The sequence below is a fragment of the Trichosurus vulpecula genome, chromosome 7 (assembly GCF_011100635.1).
Source record: "Trichosurus vulpecula isolate mTriVul1 chromosome 7, mTriVul1.pri, whole genome shotgun sequence".
NCBI lineage: Eukaryota > Metazoa > Chordata > Mammalia > Diprotodontia > Phalangeridae > Trichosurus > Trichosurus vulpecula.
In genome coordinates, this window is record NC_050579.1 from 126,181,484 (window position 1) to 126,207,529 (window position 26,046).

General features: G+C 38.8%; 1 protein-coding gene across 1 annotated transcript in view; it reads left to right on the forward strand.

Moving 5' to 3' along the window:
- Positions 1-26,046, forward strand: part of SGK1 (serum/glucocorticoid regulated kinase 1) — a 160,472-nt gene that overhangs the window by 38,942 nt on the left and 95,484 nt on the right. Inside the window, exon 2 of the mRNA XM_036766803.1 lies at positions 15,864-16,073. Within this exon, the coding sequence (XP_036622698.1) occupies positions 15,864-16,073 (210 nt within the window). The remainder of the gene's footprint in view (positions 1-15,863; positions 16,074-26,046) is intronic.

The window sequence follows — 26,046 nt, forward strand, 5'->3', positions numbered from 1 at the left end:
ATCACTCTCCCTTTTAGATCTTCTAGATTCCAACCCTTACAGTCTGTCTTGCTAGTAAACCCTATTTCCACCTTCCAAGTCAAATGAAAACTACTTCCTTTAAAAGTACTTCTCATACTTTTTGGTTTGGGGAGAAGTAAAGACAGTGCCTGTTTGGAGTCCCAAGTTCACCTCTCTTTGACTTTTGGTAAAAAAAAACAAAAAAAAAAAAAAAACTTCTGGCCTAACAGCTGCTTTGTCCTTTTTGTTGTCCTTTCTCTCCTACGCATACTTTAAGATTCTCATCCTAGTCCCTCTATTTGGCTTCTTTGATCATTTCCTAAAAAGTTCTAGCTGTCTAAAAGTTGGAAGGGAGCAGAAAAAGATTTCATATAGAAGGTAGTGCTTGAGCTACACCTTAAAGAAAGATATTCTTTAGTGGAATACAGCAACTCTATGAGTTAGGGATGAAGGGAGGATGTTTCCTTTCAGAGGTATGGCTGTTGCAAACCCTTACTTTGGGTGATTTGAAAATAAAGATCATAAATTTAGAGCTCAAAAGGACCTTAGAGACCACCTAGGCTGAATTCCTTATTTTACAGATGAGGAAATTGAGACCAGAGAGGTTAGGCAAATAGCCCAAAATCACTTAGGTAATAAGTGACAGAGTTAGAATTCAAGCTTGGGTTCTTTAACATATCCAGCAACCTTTCCATAGTACTAATCTCCACCTACAGCAACATTTTATAGAGAAAAGGAATGTGTTTACTATTATCCTACATCCCTTTGGAATGAGAATGAGAGCCCAAGAAGATGGGAAGTCAAAAGCATGTCTCGATCCTGAGAACCAATAGAAATAGTATTGGTGAAATGGAATTATAGCCTAAATTCAGGCACAACAAATAAAAAAAAATCAATGTGTAATGATCTTCTGGTTTTGTGCTTCCTACTATCATTCAAATCCTCCTGGCCACATTGCAGAGCCACTCATCCTGTGGGTATCTCTAGCGGGCCCTTGGGGACTCATTACCTGCCATTGGTCTTTGAAGGACTCCTAAATAAGGTTTCCCTATGGTATTTTTTGAAAGCTAAGCTAGTGTTCTTGCTGACTTCTGATCATGGTCCTTTGGTCAATCAACAGTGTTTACTTAGTGTTCACTTAATAAAGCATGCTGATCTAAATTGTCCATGGATAATTTCTGTGAAAATGAAGCTTTTTACCCAAATTTCAATTGAGGAATTACATTCTCTATTCTTGAAAATTCTTTCTGATTTTCCACGTGCTGGGGTAGCTTTCCCTTTCTCCTATGAACTTTGTACTGTGTGACTGTATTACATTTAAGGTTGAGCTTACAATCTGACCATCATCAAAGCCTACGTCACAAACTCTGCTGCTAATGATATTTTGGATGTATTTCCAGTTCCAGAATGGCATCATGGTGTAGTGGATGGGGCACTGCACTTGAAGCTAGAAAGAATTGGATTCAAACCCAGCCTCAGACACTTGTTTGTGACCCTGACAAGTTGCTTAATGTCTTTGAGCCCTAGTCCCTTCATCTATAAAATGAGAGAGTTGGAATTGGTGGCCTCTAAGGATCCTTCTAGCTCCAGATATATAATCCTATCTGATCCTAGGTGTCAATGGGATATTCAGGGAGGACTAGCACCTCTGATGTGAGGGCTTGCTGAGCCCTTTTCAGGGCAGCTCATGAACCTTTGGTGTTCATCTCTCACCCAACTGTCACCTGTATAAGAACATGTAACATGTGCAGCAGCCACAGCCTTGTAAAACCATCTCAACAGATGGGCTAAACCAGGATAAAGGCTACAAACCTATCTGTGAGTTAGGGGGGTGTCTACCCCAAGCATGTGAAGAGTTCTACTGGTGGAACGGACAGATGAAAACACTTTGTTTCAATGGCATGAAGGCAACTGAAGCAAGCACTATGGAGCATTTAGAGCTTGGTCAGACATGGAAGACACCAAGATTATCTGCTGCATCCTGGGCCATTGCCAGTCATCTTGACTTTTGTTCTGCCACTGGACTTTGATGACTCTGAAAGAGAGACTAAGGCTGATGACTTTGTCCAGCCTTGCCTCACTTGAATCCAGTTCACAAGCATTTCAAGACATTACCCTTTGATGTCATTAGTCCTCTTTGAAAACAAAAGACAAACAACAACAATGTGTTCTTTTGCATTGGTCATATCTTCTCCATTTGGAAACCTTGATGTTCTGCAATTGCATATCCTGATTTTGCATCTCAGGATCAAGGATTTCGAGCTGAAAGGGTTTTTAGAAATCACCAAGTCCAACCATTTCATTTTATAGATGAGGAGCTCAGAAAGAAATGACTTTCCTGATGCCGCGCAAATAATGAATAGTAAAACTAAGATTTGAACCCTGCCCCCCAAAAGTCTCAGAAGAATTAAAAAATGAACATCACATAGAGAGCAATGGGAAAGATTATGATGGGTAGGGTAACCAATGAGGAATTTCAAAGAACAGAAATAAAGAGTGTCATCAAGGAAATAGATGATAGAAAGAGAAGATGAGCCGCTCACAAGGTAAAAGGGAGGGATGATAGGTGGAAAGCATGAGTGCTCTACTAGTATCCTTATGATGTGAAGAGAAAGCAAAGACATTTTCCCCCACTTTGGGTAAACCCACTATGGTGAGTTTATGAAAGAGCAAGAACCACTCTCCTCCCACCCCCCTGGATGAGTAGGCATGGATAGGTTATGATTTGTATCATTATATATTGTATATAAATAGATAAGATCACATCTCCATTTGAAGAGTATCCCTAGAACCTAGTAAAGCTAGGAATTTTTTGTGCTTAGAATTGGTGGCAGGAAGTATATCCTCATTTGAAGGGAGATATAGGACATTGTCATGTGGAAGGGAGAGATACTAGGATGCTGACCAAGGTTGCTGAGGGAAAGAGGGGTGGGCACCAGGGTAGGGTGGGAGGAGGAGCCATTGTATAGTTACCTACTTTTAACTAACGATTCTTGCTTCCTGGGTGCTAAGCTCTAATATTTCTCCATTACAAGGACTTCAAGTCTTCTAGGGATCATAAATTGGTCAGCCTGAGGCCTAAGGACAAGGGTCATCCATCATAGGCTCTCCCAGTATAGCGTATAGTTAAGTACTTAATAAATATTTGTGGTTGAATTTGGCTCCAATTTTGCTATGAGAAAGGAATTGGGTCTTATTGTCCTCTATATTTACAAATTAGTTGAAGAGGGAAGTGTGGAGGGAATATAAAGATCAGAAATTCAAACTGAAGAAACTTGTCATCTCCACCCCTCATTCCCATCACTAGTCTTCTTTTCTCTAGATTATTTCTGATATTTGAGTAGTTTTTGTCATTTCAATAAGTATATTATCCATAAACTAGGGATCAAGATAGGGATCTTTAGGTGTTTGTGTTCCTCTCACAAACGGAATCTTTGTGAAAATTCCATTGCAACAGGGCCTAACAAATTAGATACCAGGAACACCAGGGAGTAGCAATGAAACCCCAATCCAAAGTGTAATCATCTTCCCTTTAATTTACTGTTTTCAATTGAATTAGCTCACTGTACTCAGTGTGAACAATGAGCCCTTCATTCCGTCTTTGTAATTGTTATCGAATGTATTTTTCTAACAATTGTCCTTAAGATCATGAGATTATTCCAAGACACTCTGCCATTTGATTTACTTAATGGGGGAAATGGCAGACTAAGGTGATTTATGCTTAGGATACCAAGTAAGGGCAGACAGTAGAAGAAAAGAGCATTTGATTATACTGGAGAACTCTCATGAATAAAGTCAGTTATATCAGTTGAAGTAAATTTCCTCCTTATGATAGGAAAATTCTTACAGATAATGGGGTAATATACTTATGTGAACCAAATAATTCATGTCAGGCAAACACTATAAAAATTCATGAGATGACCAACTGCAGAGATAGAAAGGAAACACCTTGAAAAAGAAAGCAAACATTGTCCATTTCCTCAATCAACAAAGCAGGTAGGTTTTGTGAATTTTCTCTTAAAAAAAAACTCACCTAACTTTTAAAGGCATTAAAAAAACTAAAAGCTCAAGGAATTATACTTATGGGTATGTGGGGCCATTAAAGACTCTTATCTTCCTGAGTTCAATTCTGGCTTCAGATACCTACTAGCTGTGTGACCCTGGGCAAGTCACTTAACCCTGTTTGCCTCAGTTTTCTCATCTGTAAGATGAGCTGGAGAAGGAAATGATAAACCAGTCTAGTATCTTTGCCAAGAAAACCCCAAATGGGGTAATGAAGAGTTAGCTGAAAAATAGCATGGACTGTTATCCACAGTCTTATTCTTCTTTCACCAGTGTAAACAGTTTCCTGAATAATATTCCAGTTTCTATATTATTGTTAATAATAATCACAGAAATAATAATAAAATAGCAATAATGACATTATTACGTGTTAATTTAATAAGGCTTCCAGGATTACAAAGCCTTTAGATGTATTCTCCCATTTGATCCAAACAACACTTTGAAGTAGATGCTATTAATCTATTTTACAGATGGGGAAAGTGAGTCACAAAAGTAACTAACTTTCCCAGAGATGAACAGTTAGCAAGAATCTGAGGCAGTATTCTACCCCAAGTTATCTTTACTCACAGATGAGACTCTATCCAATATATCAGGCCACATCCCTTTTGTTACTGAACAAAAGATATCCAAATCATGTCACCCAGCAAGGAGAGTAGCACTAAAATTTTATCTATTTCCCCAAGAAATATAGTAGCTCATATGTGGCTGAAAATGAACAGTAACATGTGATTATCATTGGGCAATATGACCTCTTCCAAAATCATATGTAGCTGGTGTGCCAAGTTCTGTCCCTGGAGGATGCTCTACTCTCTCTTTGTTGTTGTTCAGTCATTTCAGTCACATCCAACTCTTGGTGACCCCATTTGGGGTTTTCTTGGCAAAGTTATTGGAGTGGTTTGCCATTTCCTTCTCCAGCTAATTTTACAAATGAGGATGCTAAGGCAACCAGAGTTAAGTGACTTGCCCAGAGTCACACAGCTAGTAAATGTCTGAGGCCAGATTTGAACTTAGGAAAATGAGTCTTCCTGATTCCAGACCCCATGCTCTATCCAGTGCACCACCTAGTTGCCTTTATTATCTCTTAAGTTTCCCTAAATAAGCTATCAAGTCTTCCTTGACTCCCTGACTAGGCCTTTGTTCCAGAACTGGCCTTGAATTTGACCTTTAAAAGGGTGCTTCACATCTTGACTCTAAAAAGACAAGAAAGAGGAGAGGTTCCTATTGTAGTATGCCTGTCATACACATACTGGATACACTTCCTTATTGTAAAAGACCACATTGCCTGGGAATAAACGTGACAACCAGAGTACTGTTTCTAATTCTAGGTCATTGTAGGTGGCACTGTGCTAAGCACCTAAGATCCAAAGAAAAGGCATAAAATAGTCCTTGCCTTCAAGAAGCTCACAATATCTGATAAGGAATTATAACACATACAAAAGAAGCTAAAAGATAGGAGGAAGGGTTATCAAGTGCATGGGGTATGATGAAGTTCTACAGTCAGAGTGAGAAATGAGGTGAATGCCCTGGGTGCCCTCCTCAAATGGTGGAGGATCTGAGAGACTCTTCAGTCAGAAGATAGAGGGGCACCAGGGGCAGGTGATATGAGTTTCAAAGTTGATGTAGAGTAGTTGTAGGGTGAAAGATAAAATCTATCCTGGAAATATAGAGTTTGATGTGCCTTACAGAGTTATCCCCTAAGACAGTAGGTAGCACAGTGGATGAAGTACCAGGCCTAGACTCAGGAAGACTGATCTTCCTCAGTTCTAATCTGGCCTCAGAAACTAGCTGTTTGACCCTGTGTAAGTCACTTAACCCTGTTTGCCTCAGTTTCCTCATCTATCAAATTAGCGTGAAAAAGAAATGGCAAATCATGCCAGTATCTTTGCTATGAAAACCCCAAATAGGGTCACAAAGAGTCAGACATGAATAAAAAAACCAGTCCTCCAGTTCTAAATGACTAATTGGCATTTGGTGATGTAGGATTGGAACTGAGAAAAGAGAGCAGATTTGAATATGTGGAATTCAGAGGCATTTACATAGAGATAAGTGAACTCATGGGAACTGATGAAGTCACTGAGAGATAAAGTGTGTGTATATGTGTGCATTACACTCAAGGATAATGATCCAACAATGGAAACTGAGAAGTAGTCAAATGGAAAGGAGAACCAGTACCGAGAGGAGTGTCGTAAAAATCAAGAGAGGAAAGAATATTCAGGAGAATTGACAAGAGTATCATATACTACAGAGAGGTAAAAAATAATAATAATAATAATAATGAGGACTGATAAAAGGAAATTGGATTTAGAAATCAAAAAGTTATTACTAACTGGAGAAAACAGTTTCAATTAAGTGATGAGATTTAAAAAAACAGATTACAAGAGGTTGAGAAGTGAGAGACAGGAGAGAGAGTGGAGATTAGGAATATAGTCAGTTTTTTGTTCCTTAAAGTTTGGCTGACAAAAAGAGTAGAGATATATGTAGGACAACTTGAGGGCATGATATGATTAAGTGATGATGTATTTTTTTAAGGACAGGGAAGAACTGCACATATTTGTAGGCATCAGAAAAGGAGGCAGTAGATAGGATGAGATCGAAAATTAGAAAGAAAGGGTTCATTATTACAAGATTGGGGTGGGAGATGATTGGTTATGAGGGCAATTTGTTGGAAAATTAATTCAAACACACAAGTAAAGGGGTTGGTCTTGAGAATTCCAGACAAATCAACAAACATTTATTCAGCACCTATTACTCTCTTGTATGTCAGACATCATGCTAAGAACTGGAGAATGCAAGAAAGCAAAAACAAACAAACAAAAACCAGTCCCTGCTCTCAAGTAGCTCACAGTCTAGTAGGAGAGATGATCTGAAAGCAACAAGATGCAACCAAGACAGATGCAGATAGATAGGATATAATCTTAGTGGGAAGGCATGTTGAGGAGGATGGTCAACTCTTGGTCAGATGCTAGAGACTAGAAAAGGAAAAGAGAATTGGATCAGAAAAACAATGTCAAGGGAGTTTCTGTTGTACAGCAAGGGAGAAGAGGGAGTTCATGGTAAATGACCTTTTTTTTCTCAGTAAAGTATAAAGCAAAATTCTGAGACTAAGAGAAAGGATATTGTAGAAAACTTGAGAAAGAAAAGAAGCTTTGAGACAGCTTCTGTTTAGAACGTGATAGAGAATAACTTAAAGAACAAAAGGATTGCCTTACTGAAGTGAGGGCCCAGCTGACATTAATATAAATTTGTAGAAGATCCACTGGGCACAGGTGGCTGACTTTTTAATAGCACTCTTCAGCTGAATGTGATTAGGAATAGAGGAGGCATAGGGTCATCCAGAGTATAGTTTGACAAGGTAGAGAACAATATAAGGCTGAACTGATTAACTATAGGGTCAAGATTGGGAAGGTTGACTGATAGAGTTATGAGAATCAAAACAAATGGAATAATTTGTACATAGTTTTGTAGTCATAAAGCTCTGAGTTTGCATGAATTGTCTTTATCAGAATGCTTCTCTTCTATGATACCAGATTGAACATTTTGGCTGAATGTTCCATTTAATTTTGTCAGACAACCTGTCTCACTGACCTAACCATTTGTTTGGGCATCATATAACCATAGAATCCTCTGTAAAATAAAGCTGGGGTTTATTGGGTAGGATGCTGACAGTCATAAATGCCCACAGACTAGATGAATGAGGCTACTGTGCATACACAGAAAATGTGGTTGACATACTGATACATAAGACAGACTGAAAAGTTAGTGAACGAGTAAGTAAAGAGGGAACGTTGCACTGAGCTAATTGATATTGTTAACAGCTAAACCACTTTAAATTAAAAGTAATACCTATTTCCTCCTTTGTAAGAAGCCAAGCCACAAGTGGAAAAACCCTGGAAGTTGGGAAATTTCATTAATCAAATCTGGCAATTTTCCATTCTGGTGGATTGTTGAGGCTAGATCTCATACTTGTGTGTGTGTGTGTGTTTTAATAAGGAAACAAGCAAAAACTAGAGCAAACCAGACTTAACAAAGAACTTGGCTTATTTTTTCAAATATTTATTTACTGTTCAAGAAGATTATGTATATAGGAGGGAAAGAGAACGTCATGTTTTCTAGTGGAGAGCTAGAAGTTTACAGAGGCAGTGTGCAGTCATGAGTAGAATGCTGGGCTTGGAATTTCCCTATCAACCACAACGTTAGGTGGATTCAGATCAGTTTGAAGGAGACCCAAATAGTAGAATGTCCACTGCCATTTGATGTTTTAGGTCAGTGACTGGGCCTCAGTGTGCGGCAATGATTAGAGTGCTGTATTTGAAGTCAGGAACACCTGGCTTGGAATGTGGCTTCAGACTCCCACAAACTGGGTGATCTGGGGAAGCCACTTACCCCGTCAGCTGCAAAACAGGGGTAATAATAGTACTTCCATCCCCAGGGTTGTTGGAATGATCAAGAGACATTTATGTAAAGTACTTTGCAGATCTTAAAGCACTCTCATGATTATTATTATGACACTTCATCTTTAGAAGGAAGAGGTTGAGCTGGGTGGCCTTTGAAGATCCTTCCAGCTTTAGATCTATGGTTCTATGAATGATAGCATACTTATCAAATTGGCTAATGAGACAAAGCTTGAGGGTAGGAGGAAGGGATCTGAAAAAGACTTCAAAGGGCTAGAAAAAGGAGCTTAATCTAATGAGATTCATTTTTAAAGTGGAAAGACGATACGAGAGCTGTCCTTGAAGCCAGGAAGACATTGGTTCAAGTATTGCCTATGTATGACAAACACTGAGGCAGCTAGGTGGCATAGTGGATGGAGTGCTGGGCCTGGAATAGGGAAGACTCATTTTCCTGGGTCCAAATCTGGCCTTAGACACTTCCTGGCTGTGTGACCTTGGGCAAGTCACTTAAACCCTGTTTGCCTCAGTTTCCTCATCTCTCAAATGAGCTGGAGAAGGAAATGGCAAACCACTCCAGTTATCCTTGCCAAGAAAACCCCAAATGGGGTCACAAAGGGTGGGACAACTGAACAGCAAAAATAACAAACACCAGCTAGGTAATCTTGAGCAAGTCACCACCTACCAGGGTTCCAGGTAACAAACTGCAGAGGAGGTGCTGACCTAGTAAATGGAGTTTCCTCCCCTGGGATTCCCCTAAACTAATGAAATCACAGTTCCCTAACACTAAGATGAACACAAACACTAACATTAATCTAGAAACAGGATGGCCTGTTTCAGAAGGTAATGAGTTTTCCACCTTAATAAAGGTCCTCAAGTGAAGGTGGGCTGACTACTTGTTGGAAATGTTATGAAGTGGGATTTTATATACATATTTGTTGGAGTAGGTAGCCTGCCATCCCTTCCAGTTCAAATTCTGTGTTTCTGAGTCAGGAAGATCCGGCCTACCTCTGACACTTACTAGCTGTTGTAACCCTGATCCAATCACTTAACCTATATGTGTCTCAGTCACCTTCCTGGGAATTATTTCTCAAATCTACTGCAGTCCTACACCAAGAGAACCCCAGGCTGTGAAAATCATCTTGAAATCACATTCACACTTGCTCCCTGAATCCTATAAAGGTATAGTTGAACTGCAGTTCTACCCATCATGCTTGCTAATTTTTCTTAGGGCTAACTTATCATACTGTGGTTTAGAGAATAGGCTTATTTAAACCTCAAGAAAGGAACCTTGTGGAAAGTGCCATATAAGTATCAGCTATTCTAAGTATTCCTAGGAGGCAGTCATTCAAGCAGAGATTGAATAAGCACTACCTGGGATAGCAGAGAGTGGACTCCTGCATGGGGTCAGAGGTTAAACTACAAGGCCTCTGAGCTTCCTTCTAACTCCGAGACAATAATTGTATGTCTCATCTACAATGTTGGGATCAAATTAGCTAGCAAAGCACTTTGCAAACCATAATGCACTATATGACTGCTAGCCCCTATTATTTTCAATGTTGGTGTTATTATGTTTTTATACATACAAGCCTTGACCAAGAGCATATATACACAGTCTTATTTACCCTCTAGGAGTAGGAAAGAGGCCAGGGTTGGCACATGCAGTCACAGTTTCAAGAGGAACCAGCAGGGCAGCTGGTACCATATTGCAAGTACAAGCTTGCAATGTCAGGTGGTCTTCACACAGGTCTCTCTAGCTAAGCAGTTCTGTATTTAAACCGAACATATGGCCACTTGATGTGCAAAGACCTGGAGGAAGTCTGGATTTTCACCCCCTCTGCAGTTTTGGAGGACACTTTGTACAAACTCAACGCCAGAGGAGAGATTTGAGATTGACTCACTGTCTAAGAGGATTGATGAACAGCGCATCATAAACCACATCATTAATCAGAAATGGGGAAGAATGCTGAGCCAAAGTTATTGCCTCATGGAGTAAAAGAGGATAAAGTTAATGTGAATGTGAGGATTTGAGCCAAAAGAGAGAGTATTTCGAGATGACTAAGCAGGAATAAAGGGAATGGGTAATGTGACTGTTACAGACAAAGTGAGTAGCTACACAACACCCTTCTTCTTTGGAGAACCAAATGCTCTGAAGTTGTCAAAATTCTCCTTGAGACAATCCTGTTAGGTAGGAAGAGAGCAGCTGTTGCTGTTTCCATTTTGCAGAAGGTATAAAGTGGATAAACTCCTCCCGTTCAAGGCCAAATAGGGAACTAGTGATAGATCTGAGTAGAAACACTTTTCTCTTTGTAAGTTAAACATTTCTGTCCCACTTGGAATGGATGAAGACTACCTCTGTTCCTTAGCACACAATCTTACTTGGAAGGTTATCTGCAAAATGTATGATATTTCCACAAATTTAACTGGAAAACAATTACCTGTGATAGACAAGCCTCTCAAGAAGTATGAGCATAACACCTAAGTGAGCATTTCATGAAGAGCGTGCAAGAAATTTCCCACCACCCCACCCCTTTATCAACTCCCTTGACTGATGGGAATGAGGAAGATGTCACTCTAGTTTCAAGTCCAAGTTTAAAAGGCTGTTACCTATAAAATGTCGGGGGGAAAAACCAATTTTTTTTGTTCTTAGTCTGAGAATTTGCCCCCTCAGAGTTAATTATTCCCTCTATATAATGCCATCATGGCCAGAAAGAACGAAATAAGGGCCTAAATGCAAGTCTTCATTTACTCTAAGGCAAGGGTTTACACACCAAGAGACAGTGGTTCAATAATTATATTGCTGGACTCAGAGCACAACAGCCTTAACTCTGCTTCTAATTTCCTATTGGTGCTAGACAAGCCAACGTCACCTTTCTGGGTCTTAGTCTGTAAAATGAAAGGATTGAAATAAGCGATCACTGAGTATTCAACACTGAAATTCTGTGAAACTACCTATTGCTTACGTTACTGAGGTCTTTACCTTAAATAGGTCTATCTGTAAGTCATTGACTCCACTCAAGTCAGTTGTTTTCATTCTCCCTCCATCCACCACCCTGCAAAGACATTACATTATATGATTTAGTATTTTTTAACCGAACTTCTTTGCATAAAATCTAATGAGGTTATGGTTTCCTATGTGATTTTTGCTGTTATTACATCTAGTCTCACACAGATCAGTAAGTAGAGGGAATGATATGAGAAGTAGAAGGGTGAAAGAAATCGTGGAATTTTCATGTCCCTTGGCAGAGAGTTAGGGTGGGGGGATATGACTATTGAGTCTCTAATTTTATGTGCTTTTAATGCAAATCATCTTGCCTATTCACACCAATCATAACCCCTATGAAAGTTCAAATTCAGCAACCTGATCATTTCTTCATAAACTAAAGTTGTGAAATAAAGCAACAAATTCAGTCAATGTAAAAACAGTAAGAATAAGTTTTACTTGTCAACATACCAAAATCTAAAATCAGGTCAGACTATGAAACTACGAATTCACTTGAATACAAATCTATTTAAAATCATATTCTTAACAAGCCTAGAATCAAGCCTCCTTGGCAAAATATACGTATTGAAAGTCAGCCAGAGTGAAAAGATTAATTTCATAATATAGGGCTGGAAACTAAATAGAAACAACTACCAAACTTGAAGCCAAAACTCCACTGAATAAGGAGAATAGCGAAAAACAGATTTTCTGCCTCTAATGTAGTTTAAGAATTTTTTTTTCAAGTTTGATCAAAAACATTTGCTGCTAACATCAGGAAAGCTGATTGCCCAGAATCCCATCCTTTGAGCACTTAATTCAGAATGCCACTGACAAAGCACAGGAATACCATGCATGCATAGATTTGCTTATGAGAAGATAAAATATTAGTGATTTCATGACTTAGCTGACAAGTCCTAACAAGTTAAGTGACTTGCCCAGGGTCGCACAACTTGGGCCAGATAGAGTTATCATCAGGAAATAGATTTAAAGGCACAAGGGGACTTGAAGTTCATTTAAGCCAAGTGTGTGCTGGTGAATGTTTAACAACTGGCAGGGGTGGGGGTACAGGAACACTGGAAGGGGAATGTATGCAGGGCATACTTCTAAGCATAATATGCATTATTAATATCTTCTCTATCTCTTAAGTTTAGACAATCCACAAAAACGATAAATCAAGTGCTGATTTGTAGCATTTGCCAATTTCTAAGGTGTAAATGCTCATGTTGAAAATTTTATAATTGCCTCCCAGCAGCCAGTTCAAGCTGGCTCCTGCACAGCTCTTTAGCCACCTGGCCAAGCTACCTCTAACAAAAGAAAATAGGATGTTTTCAACTTCGCTCTGAAAAAGAGATTGGAGACAAAAAGCAAAAGTCAAAAAGAACTATGACACCCAAGAAAGAAACATGTATTTCTTACTTCCTTCAAAGATCTTTGAAAAAAAAATTGTTGATTATATTTTACTTTTATACCACAGTTTCCAAATCTATTCTTTGCCCCTGCCCTCTCCAGAGAGTCATTCCTTGTAGCAAAGAATAAAATTAGATGGGAGAAAAAAAATAGTTCAGCAAAAACGAAAGGTTAACAGAGTCTGACGTATATGCAATGTTCTACGCCAGCAGCCATCTCCCACCCCCATCACCTCCAAAGAAGGAAGTGAATTTTTTCTTTTCTTTTGGGGAAGCAAACTTGATCATAATAATCACACAACATTCAGTTTGAGGTGGCTTTTTTGTTTGTTTGTTTCGTTCTTCCCACCTATGTTGTTGTAGTCCTTGGTTTTCTGGCCTTAATGACGCTTCTGTCACCTTTACTGTAGGACAATGACGTGGAAGGGACTTTGAGGGAGATAGGAAACAGTGGTAGGCCTAGTGTCAGAGGTCCTGAGTTCAGATTCTAGCTCTGCTATTTACTATCTGTGTGACTTGAGGCAAGTCATACAGCTTCCTTCCACCTCTCTGAACTGTTCACACTAACTGCTGAATTCTGACTTGCTAGCTGGATGCTTTTGGAGAAACCCTTATGAGCTTAGAAAACTTTTCAGTTAAACAACCTTGAGAATGAGATGTTAATCTAAACTTTCCATATTGGTTAAGTCTACCAGCAGGAGATCTGAAATAATGAGAACAACACTGGGCTTAGGAGCAGGAGACCTGAATTCTAGAACTGCCATTTGGGAATCAGGAGACCTGGGTTTTAGAACTGCCATCAACTAGGGGTATGACTTTGGGAAAAAAAAGAAAACCACTTAAACTGAGCCTCAGTTTCCTCATCTGTGATATGGAGTAATAATAATAACGATATCCATGCTACCTACTTCACAGAGTTGTTCAGATAATGAGCAACAGTATACAAAAGCACATGGTGCTAGATTCGATGTCAGGCATCCTGGAGGAGAAGGAAGAGGAAGCAGGAGCTCGTACTGGTGGTGTTTGGTGGTGGTGGTGGTGGTGTTAGTCGTGGTGGCTGTGATAGTGACAGTGGTGGAGGTAGTTTGGGGAGACTAAGGTCCTTGATCGGGGTCAAATAATTTCTAATTATCTCAGGCAAGATTTGAACACAAGTCATCCTGACTCCAAGCTGAGCTCTCTGTTTACTCCCTCTCTGGGATATGCATACCACCCAGGGAATATGAGAAGAGGGACTGGGAATATTTAGTAAATAGGTGTATCATCTTATTGAAATTAATCTCATTTCATACATGTGGTAAACTATATTTTTTCCCTTTCATATTGAAAGCCCTGGGCAGGGTAAAACTCTAAGAGATATTTCCTTTCATATTGAATTTGGCATACGAGAAGATTTACTGAAAGCTAGGAGTACAGGAACTGACAAAGGTTAGGGGAACCCTGTACCGTGCCATGTGATCTCTCTCGTTTAAATGGGTAAATAACTGCAGATGAGTCATTTAAGCTCTCTTAGCCTCATTTTTTTTATCTGTACCACTTACCTCCTCAGGTTATTATAAAGAATGTGTTACAAACAATAATGTTTGTAAAGGGAATCTGTATGCCTTAGTGAATAAGTCGCAGAACGTTATCATGAAGACCTGGGTTTGAATTCTGTCTCAAATACTAGCAGCGTGACCCCAGGCAAATCATTAAACCCCTCTGATTCTCATTTCTTTATCTATAAAATAAGGCAGTGGCACTATTTGTCTCATGAGGTTGTTGAATCAACTCAGAGAATGTATGTAAATTTATCTGTAAACCTTTTAACTTTATATCAATGTATTGAAGTGCTGTATGATACTGAGTTGTGGTCTATGAATTACTTCAATAATAATAACAGCTAACAATTACGTATTTATATAGCTAACATATATATTTATGTATATATACATATATATATGTATTTATATGCTTATTATGTGCCAGACACTGGGCTAAATGCTCTGCAGTTCTTCTCACATTTGGATCCTCATGACAAACCTGAGATGTAGGTGCTGTTATTAACCCCACATTATAGATGAGGAAACTGGGACAAACAGAGGTTAAGTGACTTGCCCAGAGTCTTACAGCTAGTAAGTGTCTGAGGTTGGATTTGAACTTGGGTCTTCTTGACTCCAGGCTTGGTGCTCTGTCTCCTTAGTGTAAATTATTTTTAATTTTCCAAGATCAGGACAGAAATGTCAAAAATCTGCTTTGACCATTAATCTTTGAAGCATTTTTTTTAAAAAAAAGTTTTATTTTTTCCCAATTACATGTAAAGACAATTTTTAACATTCATTTTTAAAAACTTAAGGTTCTAAATTTTCTCCCTCCCTCAGTCCCCTCCCCCCTCCCTCTTTTCCTCTTTCCTATGTGCAATGAGGTAAATCGTACACTTCGATCTGCATTCAGATTCCATCAGTCTTGAAGCATTCCTGAGACTGGTTAGAAAGATCCTCAGAATAAGTATGCCCTTTTTACTACTAACTGTTCTCAGAACTAACATTAACTCTATATGCAGGAAAAGGAAATGGGAAGACACTAAAATGAAGAAATGCATTTGAGAGCCCTTTTTAGCCCAAGGATGTTTCTACGGAGAGACATTTGTTCAATGGAGAATGTTCTTTCTGACATTTACGACATAATGGCTCAAAAAGTGGGGTCGGTGCTTTGCTGTCACGTCTCTCAGCTTGGAATAACTGGGTTCAAATTACACCTCTGACTCCTGCATGCTAGGCTGCACTGGACAAGTCACTTCACTTGCCTTCTGACAACTAGTTGTAATTGATAGAATAGTTCCTTATTGACAGACCCTGACAAAAGCACAGATCCTTAATTTGTTGTCCTGCAGCCAACCTGATTTTCTAAAGTCATTCAAAGATAGTCTTTATAATTCTTTAAAGTGACTTTCCCTTTCATTTATGCCCTTCTCCCATCCACTATTGCCTCAGGATTCTTCAATGAAGGCCAACTACATTTGACACTTTCTTCTACATTTTGTAGGTACGAAGATGGATCAAGAGCCCGATGGTCAGTGTGGAAAAGAGTGCCAACCTGAAGTACACCGGACCATCGGTGATGCACAGACATCAGGGGGAGCCTGAATTTGAGCCTTCACTGTGTCAGACGTGCTTGGGTGAACACACCTTACGCAGAGAGATTCTCTCTCAAGAGAAGGAGTCATGTTCCTGGGAAAGCCACCCAAGTAGTGAAGTAAGTTACCAACTTGTCCAGGCCATGCCCTTTGAAAGGATCCCAGGCTATTATTTTGTCTATTCAAAGTCATTTTCACTATAATGGATCCTTTCACACATTTGTACATTTGTAGTTGTCAGGGAGGTGAGGGACGGGAGAAAGATGAGGTGGAAAGAAGCTGGGCTGTATTTATTAGCCTTTTGTTCTCTCCACCAGTTCATGTTTTCACATAGATTTGGCCCAAAATGCAGACATTCAGCACAATTTTCTCTATAATGCCACCCCTTTCCCACCATCCTTCACTTATTTCCTTAGCATAATTTTATTTTGAAAACCAAATTTTTTTCATTCTAGTAGTGCATAAGCACCATTTAAAGTCCTAGTAGCTTAGAATTTGAGAGAGTTGGGAGAAACTTTAAGGGTTATCTAGTCCAATCTAACACATTTATGGGCTCTAGAGGAGAATGATTTATTTCATCACAACTGTGTGTGATTTCTAAGGGAGTTGTTTTTCATGATAATGGATGCAGGAAGCACAGACAATTACACTACAAATAGGTTCAAAAGCTCACAAATTTGGGTGATTTTTTTTTCTTTGGGCTCAGTTGGACCTATATTTATTTTGAAAGTACTTATGAGAAATATGACTTGACTAAATTATCTGGAAGTTATTTTAGTTTCAAAATATTAATATTGTTATAGCACTCACAACCTTTTTTTCCTACCTAATCCCTCTTATCTTGTATTTGTTCAGTTTTTTTAATCCAAGGGTAGGACTTTATATTTGTTTTCATTAAATTTCATCTTATTAGCTTCAGCTATCATTATTATTATTATTATATATTATTATCAGCTATTATTATTATTAACTTCCATCCAACCTGTTCATTTATTTTTTGGATTTGTCATCCCTCTTCATGTCCTCCAAAAATCTGATAAGCAATATAATCTCTACCTTCACCCAAGTCATTGATAATCACGTTCAATAGAACTTGAAGCTCTCCCTTAGATAAGACAATGATTCCACAAATATTGATTAGGTAAACAACTATGTGTCAAGCACAGTGTTAGGCACTGAGAATGCAAAGAAAAAAAGAGATGGTTTCTGCTCTAAAGAAGTTTACATTCTAATACGGGTACAATAGGTATCTTAATTTATTTTAAAAACAAATGAAATATTAAGATAAAAGGTATAGTGATTAATTTCAAATATTCTTCAAATATATTCTTCCAAGTTGATGCCTCACAGGGAGACAAATTTTGATGCTTGCTAGTACATGGCAATATGTTTTCCAGAAAGAAAAAATAGAAATCAAAAACCTAATTTCAATTGTAACTGAGGGAAGGAAGAAGAATCGGGTGAGAAAAGACTTATTTATGTTGCCTATAACCTGTTTGGGTTTTTTTTATTGGTTTATATATCAGCAGTATCCTTAAATCATTAATATATTATTAATAAATCATCAATAATAATAATCATAAATCTTCCTAGAATCATTGAATTATTGAACTAGAAGGATCATCAGAGGTCATCTAGTCAAACCCTCAAACAAATCATGAATTCCATTTTACAACATCGCTGACAAATGGTCTTCTATCCTTTACTTTAAAACTTCTGGTTATTTGAGACTCACCAACCCATAAAATAATCCACTTTCATTTGGGGGGGGGGTGGTTTCAATTGTTAGAAAATTATTCCTATATTGAGCCAAAATTTGACTCTTTAACTTCCACTTGTAGGTACTAGTTGTACTCGGGAGGAAGTATAGGGGTGCAGGGTGTGGGGGTATAAGGAGAACAAGTCTGATCACTCTGCTACAGATATTTGAAAATAGGCATCATGTTCCCCACTAAATCTCCTCTTCTTCAGGTTAAACATTCCCAATCCTTTTAATTAATTCTACTTTGGCATGGTCTTAGGCCCTTGTACCACGCTGGGAACCCTCCTCCAGAAGTATTCAAGCTTGTTAATGCCCTTCCTACAGGTAAGGATCAATATTTCAAATGTAGTCTAACTAGGAGAGAGTATAGTGGCACTCCTCTTCTTGCAGATACTACCAACTGATCGATGCCATCTGTGATCGCATGGACTTTTTTGACTTCCACTTCATATTGCTGACTCATAGTGAGGATACTGTCTGCTAAACCCCCTGCATTTACTGCTCATGGTACATTTTAAAAAATTACCAAAAGGACCATGAGTCCTTATTTACTAGACATTGAAGAGATTGAATATTGTTTTTAAGAATAGGTAGGAATTCAACCAGCAGAGAATAGAAAAAAGAGAGCATGCCAAGGAGGGAAGGAACAGCATGAGCGAAATCACAAATGTATAAGAGTGAAGTTCATGTCCAGGGGACAGTACACACTCTAGCTGGCACCTAGAGTGCATGGAGCCAAATTAAATCAAGTAAAGTCAACAAACATTTATTAGGCATGTACTATGTACCAGGCATTGTGCCAAAGAAAAGCAAAAAATAGCCCTGCCCTCAAGAGGCTTACAATCCAATGAGAGGAGACAACAGGCAAACAACTATGTACAAATACATTATATTTGTATAGTTTATGTAATTTACATATAGTTATAGAAAGAATAAATTGGACATAATTTCAAAGAAAAGATGCTAACATTAAGGGATATGGGGAAAGGTTCTTGCAGAAGATAAAATTTTAGCTGATACATGAAGGCATCTACGGCATCCAGAAGACCTGGAAGAGAGTGTTGTGAGTTAAGATTCTAAGAGGAGTGGGGCACCATACTGTAGAGGCCTATACATTTTAGGCACAAGAGTGGCAATACAGAACCACCAAAGTTCATTTGTTTTTTAAAGCAGAGAAAGGGTATGGCCCAAATCTTCTTTTGAAAAAAAGATTATTCTGGCAATGGAATAAAAAGCTAAGAATGGAAACAGGAAAACCTATTAGGAACCTACTAGGTTGGTCTAGCAAGCAATCACGAGGGCCCATACTAGGATGCTGGCAACAGGAACCAAGAGGAGAGAATAAATGGAAGAAACTTTGCCAAAGTAGAATCAATAAAATTTGGTCATTGATTGTGAATGAGGAAGATGGAAGAATGCAAGGTATCACCAAGGTTACACACAGAGAAGGCAAGGTGAATAGTGATGTTACAGACTGAATTAGGGAAGGCAGAAAGAGGAACAAATAAATATAAGAGGAAATATGACTGACTGGGTTTTAGACACATTGTGTGAGAAATACAAGCAATGGTGGCAGTTGGAGGAAGTCTAAGGCTCCAAAGAGGAATCAAGGCTAAGAACATTTAAGCATCATCAGTATAGAGGTCAGTCAGTCAATAAATACCAAGTGTCTCCTATGTATCAGACACTGTGCTAAGTCCTTGGATGTGAATACAAAAAAAAAAGATAGGCTCTGCTCTTAAGTTTACAATCTGATGGAGGAAGACAATACACAGAAGGAAGCTGGGAAGAAAGGGGGTGAGGATGGGGAGGGGGGATGGGAAGGTGCCTTGCTCAGGATGATGATGGAGAACTCTAAAGTAGTGTAGCCAGGTTAGAGATGAAGAGATGGCTGGCCTGGGCACCGTCCTTCGATCTAGATTCTAGGAGCAACTCTCTACTCCTCCCTCTAATCAGAGGAGCCCCATAGCAGAGGGTACCGATGACATGTGAGTCCCAGGGCTGTGTGATCTTGCAGGATGATGAGATCACTGGGCGCACGGTGGAAAAGTCCAAAAGAAATGCAGCCAGGTGAGAAGTTGTAAGTAAAGCTCTAAGATTCCCAAGAGAGAGAACTTGGAGAGAAAAGGTAAGGCCAGACTAATGAAGAAGATCTGCATAAGGTGGTAGGCTGGAAGCTGAGCAGCCAGAGAAAGAGCAGTTAGGAAAGTCGGAAGAGAGCCAGGACACTATTGAGTCTCTGGGAGAAAAAAAGAGCGATAAAGTTTTGGGTTCAGCCACTCAACCCTTTCCGGCAGATGTGATGTCAATAGTTGTTCTGTTATTCAGCCTTTTTTTCTCTCTGGTCTTCAAGGGTAATATGTAAGACTTGGTGAAATGCCTTGCTGAAAGCAAGATATACTATATCCATCAATAAATGAATAAGCACTCCTTTAGCACCTACTATGTGCTGGGCACTAATGCTCCAAGAGCAAAAAAGAAACACGTGTTTTGGATAAGCATATATAAAATATATAAAAAGTAATCTTGGAGAGGTATTAATAGCTGGGGGAATCAGGTAGCCTTTAAGCTGAGCTTTTGCTGGAACTTAAGGATTCCCAAGGGCAACAGTGAGGAAAGAGCGCAGTCCCTAGATGGGGGACAATCTGTACAAAAGCATGGAGATCAGAGATGGAATGTTGCACATGAGAAACAATATTCTTCTGATTCACTAGTCTTGGAACTTCATCAAAAAATGGAAATATTATTCGTTTTTGGCATTGTTTATTCTTAATAAATGTTGCAGCTGGATGGTACAATAGATAGAGTCTTGGGCCTGGGAATCAGGAAGACTCATCTTCCTGAGTTCAAATCTGGCCTTGGATTCTTACTAGCTGTGTGACCTTGGGCAATTCACTTAACCCTGTTTGCCTTAGTTTCCTCATGTATAAAATGAGCTGGAGAAGGAAATGGCAAACCACTCTGGTATCTTTGCCAAGAAAACCCCAAATGGGGTCACAAAGAGTAGGACGTGACTGGAAATGACTAAATAACAACAACAAAATTTTTAATAAATCCACAGTGGCTTTTGGTGATCATTTTATCTGTCCTCAAGAGCTCATAAACCATATCTTTTTTACTAATCTATTAGAAAATATTACCAAAAAATTGATGTCAAGTTCACCAGGCTAGAATGTCAAATATTCACCTTCTTCCTATTTTAAAAAATGGGAGTAATATTTGCCAGCCTCTAGTTCTACAGAAGTTGTTCTGTTCAGCACATTTCCTTATACATATAAGTTCAGCAATTGCAGCCTTAGATTTTTTTAATGTATTTCATATAGGCTAGATAAATTGAACTCATTGAGGAGAATCTGAGTGTCTGGGAAAGGCCTCCTGCAAAAGATGAGTCAAGTCTAAATTGAAGGGATTGTGGTGTACCTGAATAGAAGTAGGCAAATGAGAGAGATATTGAGAGAGTAGAATTGGAAATGCTTGGCAACTGATTGTATGAGTGATGAGGGAGAAATGAAGAGCCCAAAATAGTTCCTAGATAATAAACCTGGGTGACTAGAAGAATGATGGTAGCCATGAGAGCAACAGAAAAGTTAAGCAGAACAGTGGGCTTAGGGGGGAAAATGAGTTGTTTTGGAAATGGTGTTTGTGATGCCTGAGACATTGGGATGGAAATGTTTGTCAGGCAGCTACAAATGTGTACGTGGATCTCAAATGACAGAAGAAGGCTGGATACGTAGATTTAGGAGTCATCTGTCAGAAGAAGATGGTTGAGTTCATGCGTGTTGATGAAATTTCAGAGAGGAGAAAGAGAATAGAGGAAGAACCAGGGAATACTCCAATATACCCAGGGGTATGCTGGAGCCAGCTTCTAACATCTCTCAAGCAGATTGTTAAATTTTCATTGAACATTTGTAACTCAGAAAATAGCAGATGCTATAAATCGGGGCTTGATTTATTGTTTTGTAAATTGTCTAGAAGACTTAAGAAAGTGATGGGGAAAATGTTGATAATGCACATAAAAGTGTGTATGTATATAGATATAGGCAGCCAGGAGAAAGAAGCTAGAAAAGACACTTTTTTATCCTTGCTCATCACAAGCTTCAATTTGTTTTATAAGATGATGCCCCTCTTTTGTATTTTTCCTCAGTTACCTTCCCTTGCTCCCATCTATTCTAGGACACACACACACACACACACACACACACACACACACACACACACACACATATATTTGGAGTTTGTTGATGTGCAACCACATCCGTCTACTCCATTTCCATTTTCTTTCAGTGCCTTAAGTAAACTTGAACCTTTTGTCTAAAAGGCTACACTGGTAAAAAGGAATGAATGCATTTTTTCTTGCAATCTTCAGCCAATACAACTAAACTGTGATCAGGTTTTGCCATTTAACGCTTAACTTACTTTGGGATCCACAAAAATCTGAAGTAACTTTGCCTTTTTCTTTTATTTAGTATGTATGTTTTATAATATTCCATGTCATAGATTTGGGCATTCTAACATCTCATCCTATTTTAGAGTTACTATAAACACTATAATTCACATCGTTCAGTTGCATCAAATTTTTGTTGCAAGAATAAACCTCTTCTTTTTTGCAGTGGCAGTATTTCCATCTGACATTTTTTTTCCTTTTGTTCATTTTGTTTAAAAAAATTTTTAAACAGCTTTTGGTAATATGATACACACCAGCATATCACATCCACAGGCCATGATAGGCAAGTGCTGACAGATGGCATAGTGATGTATTAAAATCCTCAACTAGTTCACACACTTCATATTAACTGAATTTGGATTCATATTAAATGCAAGCTGGTGTCATTTCATAATTAGCACTAAATTGAATTTCACATTATTTAAACTTGCATTAATCTCAACCTAGCTGTCTCCTGGAGAAGCACATAGAACCTTCAAGTGCTTACACACAGTAACCTGAGAGGTATTCTTTTGCTTCTCTTATAAATGTACTAGTGGGAAAGTTCATGCTCTGTAGGAAGAAGTGCTTCCAAAAAACCCAAATAAAGCCTCACTAGCCTGTAAGCTGATGAGGGGAACTGCCTGATGGCCTTGCCCTCCTTTTTTCTTTCTTTAGAAAAAATTGCAAATGTGTCCCTAGAATTTCTCCGCGAGCTTCCCATCTCCCCCAAGTTTCCTCTATGGGAATATCAAACCCAGATTCCCTGTCTCATCGAATGTCTTTCTGACACTATGTTCAGTGGTCCCTTCTTTCACAATGTGGTAGCATAGTCACTGCCTCCCAAGTTCTTATCATTTCATCTTCACTAAACAGTTCTTCTCTATGGGTCAAAATTAGGTCAAGAATGGCGGTTTCCCTTTTCACTGCCTCTACCTTCTAAAATGGGAAATTACTAGCAAGACAGGGCAAGAATGCTTAAAATGATCTGCTTTTAGGAGCAGCAAACAGCAAATGTCAGGATAACTGAAATTTGCCAGCCACACCAATACTCCTTCTCTTTGGCAGCTGTGTCATCTGAATTAAGCATGCATCATCTATTTTCCCCACCTGCTCTGGTGGCCTTTATAATTCATATATCATTTCTTATGGCACTCTCTTGATCCTGGGACTAATATTTTCCATCAGGCTTCCCTGCCTCATATTCACAAATTCCCATACATGTCCATCTGGGATACACTATGATACCCACTTCCCTGCCTATTTAATTTGTGTAATCTATCCTGTTTGAATAGACTGAATACTTAATGTTTTTGGTCACTATGATGAAAATAGCAAGATTCAGATATTTGCCCTGGTGCATTTAGTATGTAAGCAGACTATATCAAAAGGCCTGGCAGTGAAGATCACAAGTTGTACACCTCACTGCTTCTGAATTGCTCTGCCTCTAGGCAGATCATTAACTGCTTTTTGCCTCAATTTCTCTACCCATAAAAATGGAGATAATTAATGCTAGGCACCCAGCTTCCTCCCAAGAAATGATGTAATAATTTCCCAATATGTCATAATAAAATCTTTAGCAAACCCAAAAGTTCCTGATAATTCTGGATTAGGAATAAGGAGACCTAAACTCTAATCCAGGCGCTGCCCACAGCTAGCATTGTGACTTTGGCCAAGTCATTTCACTTGGCCTCAGTTTTCTCATCTGTTAAAAAAAGTTTCAATCAGTGTCTCTGATTAAGGCCTCATTTCTAAAATATATAGAGAACTGAATCATATTTATAAGAATATGAGTCATTCCCCAACTGACAAATGGTCAAAGGATGTGAACAGTAGTTTTCAGAGGAAGAAATTAAAGCTATCTGTAGTCATATAAAAAATGCTCTAAATCAGTACTGATTAGAGAAATGGAAATCAAAACAACTCTTAGGTACCACATCACATGTATCAGATTGGCTAACATGACAAAACAGGAAAACTATAAATGCTGGGGAAGATGTGGGAAAATTGGAACACTAATTCATTGTTGGTGAAGTTGTGAACTGATCCAACCATTCTGGAGAGCAAATTGGAACTATGCACAAAGGGCTATAAAAACATGCATAGGGGCAGCTAGGTGGCACAGTGAGTAGAGCACTGGCCCTGGAGTCAGTAGGACCTAAGTCAAATCCGGCCTCAGACATTTGACACACTCACTAGCTGTGTGACCTTGGGCAAGTCACTTAACCCCAGTTGCCCTGCTTTCCCCTTTCCAAAAAAAAGAAAAGAAAGAAAAAAATAAAAATGTGCATACCCTTTGACCCAGTGATACCACTTCTAGGTCTGTATTCCAAAGAGATCATACAAATGCAAAAAGGACCCACATGTACAAAAATATTTATAGCAGCTCTTTTTGTAATGGCCAATAATTGGAAATTTAGGGGATGCCCATCAGTTGAGGAATGGCTGAACAAGTTGTGGTATATGAAATGTAATGGAATACTTTTGTGCTATAAGAAATAATGACCAGGAAGACTTCAGAAACACCTGGAAAGACTTATATGAACTGATGCTGAGTGAAGTGAGCAGAACCAGGAGAATATTGTACGCAGTAACAGCCTCATTGTGCAATGACTAACTTTGATAGACTTATCTCTTCTTAGCAATGCAAGGATCTAAGACAACTCCAAAAAACTCATGATGGAAAATGCTGCCCCTATCCAGAAAAAGAACTATGGAGTCTAATGCAGATTGAAATATATTCTGTGCGCTCTCTTCCTCTCCCTCTCCTTCCCTCCCTCTCCCTCTCCCTCCCTCTCCCTCTCTCTCTCTCTCTCATGGTTTTCTCCTATTGGTTCTAATTCTTCTCTACATATTACATGCCTTCTTGGGTGGGGGGAGGGGAGAGATGGGGAGAAAATTTGGAACTCATAAAAAAGGTTTAAACTAGATAATCTTGATAGTGTCTTCCAATTCTAACATTGTTATGTAAATTCTGTGGTTTAAAACATAAGGATAAGTCCTGCATTTAACCTACCAATGTGAAATAAAAATGATGAGATGAATAAATGAATAAATAAAAGGGATATATTAAGCCTCTGCCATGTGCCAAGCACTATGCTAAGTGCTGAGAATACAAATACAAAAGCAAAGACAGTTCCTTCCCTAGAAAAGCTTACATTTATAATGGAGGAATTCAACAGACATAGAGGAGTGGTAGCCACAGTGAGCAACTTTGGTCCAGAAAGTTACAGGGATAGTTAAGTGGGTCCAGAGGCAAATAGACTGGCATACCCTAACCAGGAATAATAGCAAAATTGATAATGATTCATGGTTCCAGCATTAGGGGAGGGAAGAAGAGAAGAGAAGGGCTGTTTAGGTAGTGAAGCATGTCTGGGATTTTCTTGAAATAGTGTTCCAGAAAAAGTTGCCAATCAGAAAGTGAAGGTACCAGGGTAGAATCTCCTCTAGGATATGGACCAACAGGTGGTTGGAGATCTGGTTGGAGAGATGCTGGGTGGAGAGAAGAATTGGGAGGAGGTGAATGGAGAGAAGAGAAAGATGAGAATATTTTATTTAAAAACTAGATAATTTCAAACCAGGAGATAAAAAAAAAACAAAACAAACCCACTGCTTTTGTATATACATTTTCTCACAGTAATAGCTAATACGCATGCATACTTCTAGTGAATCTCGCCAGAAGTAAAATAACACCATGAGAGAACATTGTTACTAAATGTTACTACATGTTACGATGAACAAATTTACATGTTTTCTAAGAGTAAGGAAAGAAAGATGGCAAGGATGAAGTTAAGCAGGATACTACTGAATAACATCTACCAAAGTAACCCATAATCCAGCCTCAGACACTTACCAGCTGTATCACCCTAGGTAAGTCACTTAACTACCATCTGCCTCAGTTTCCTCT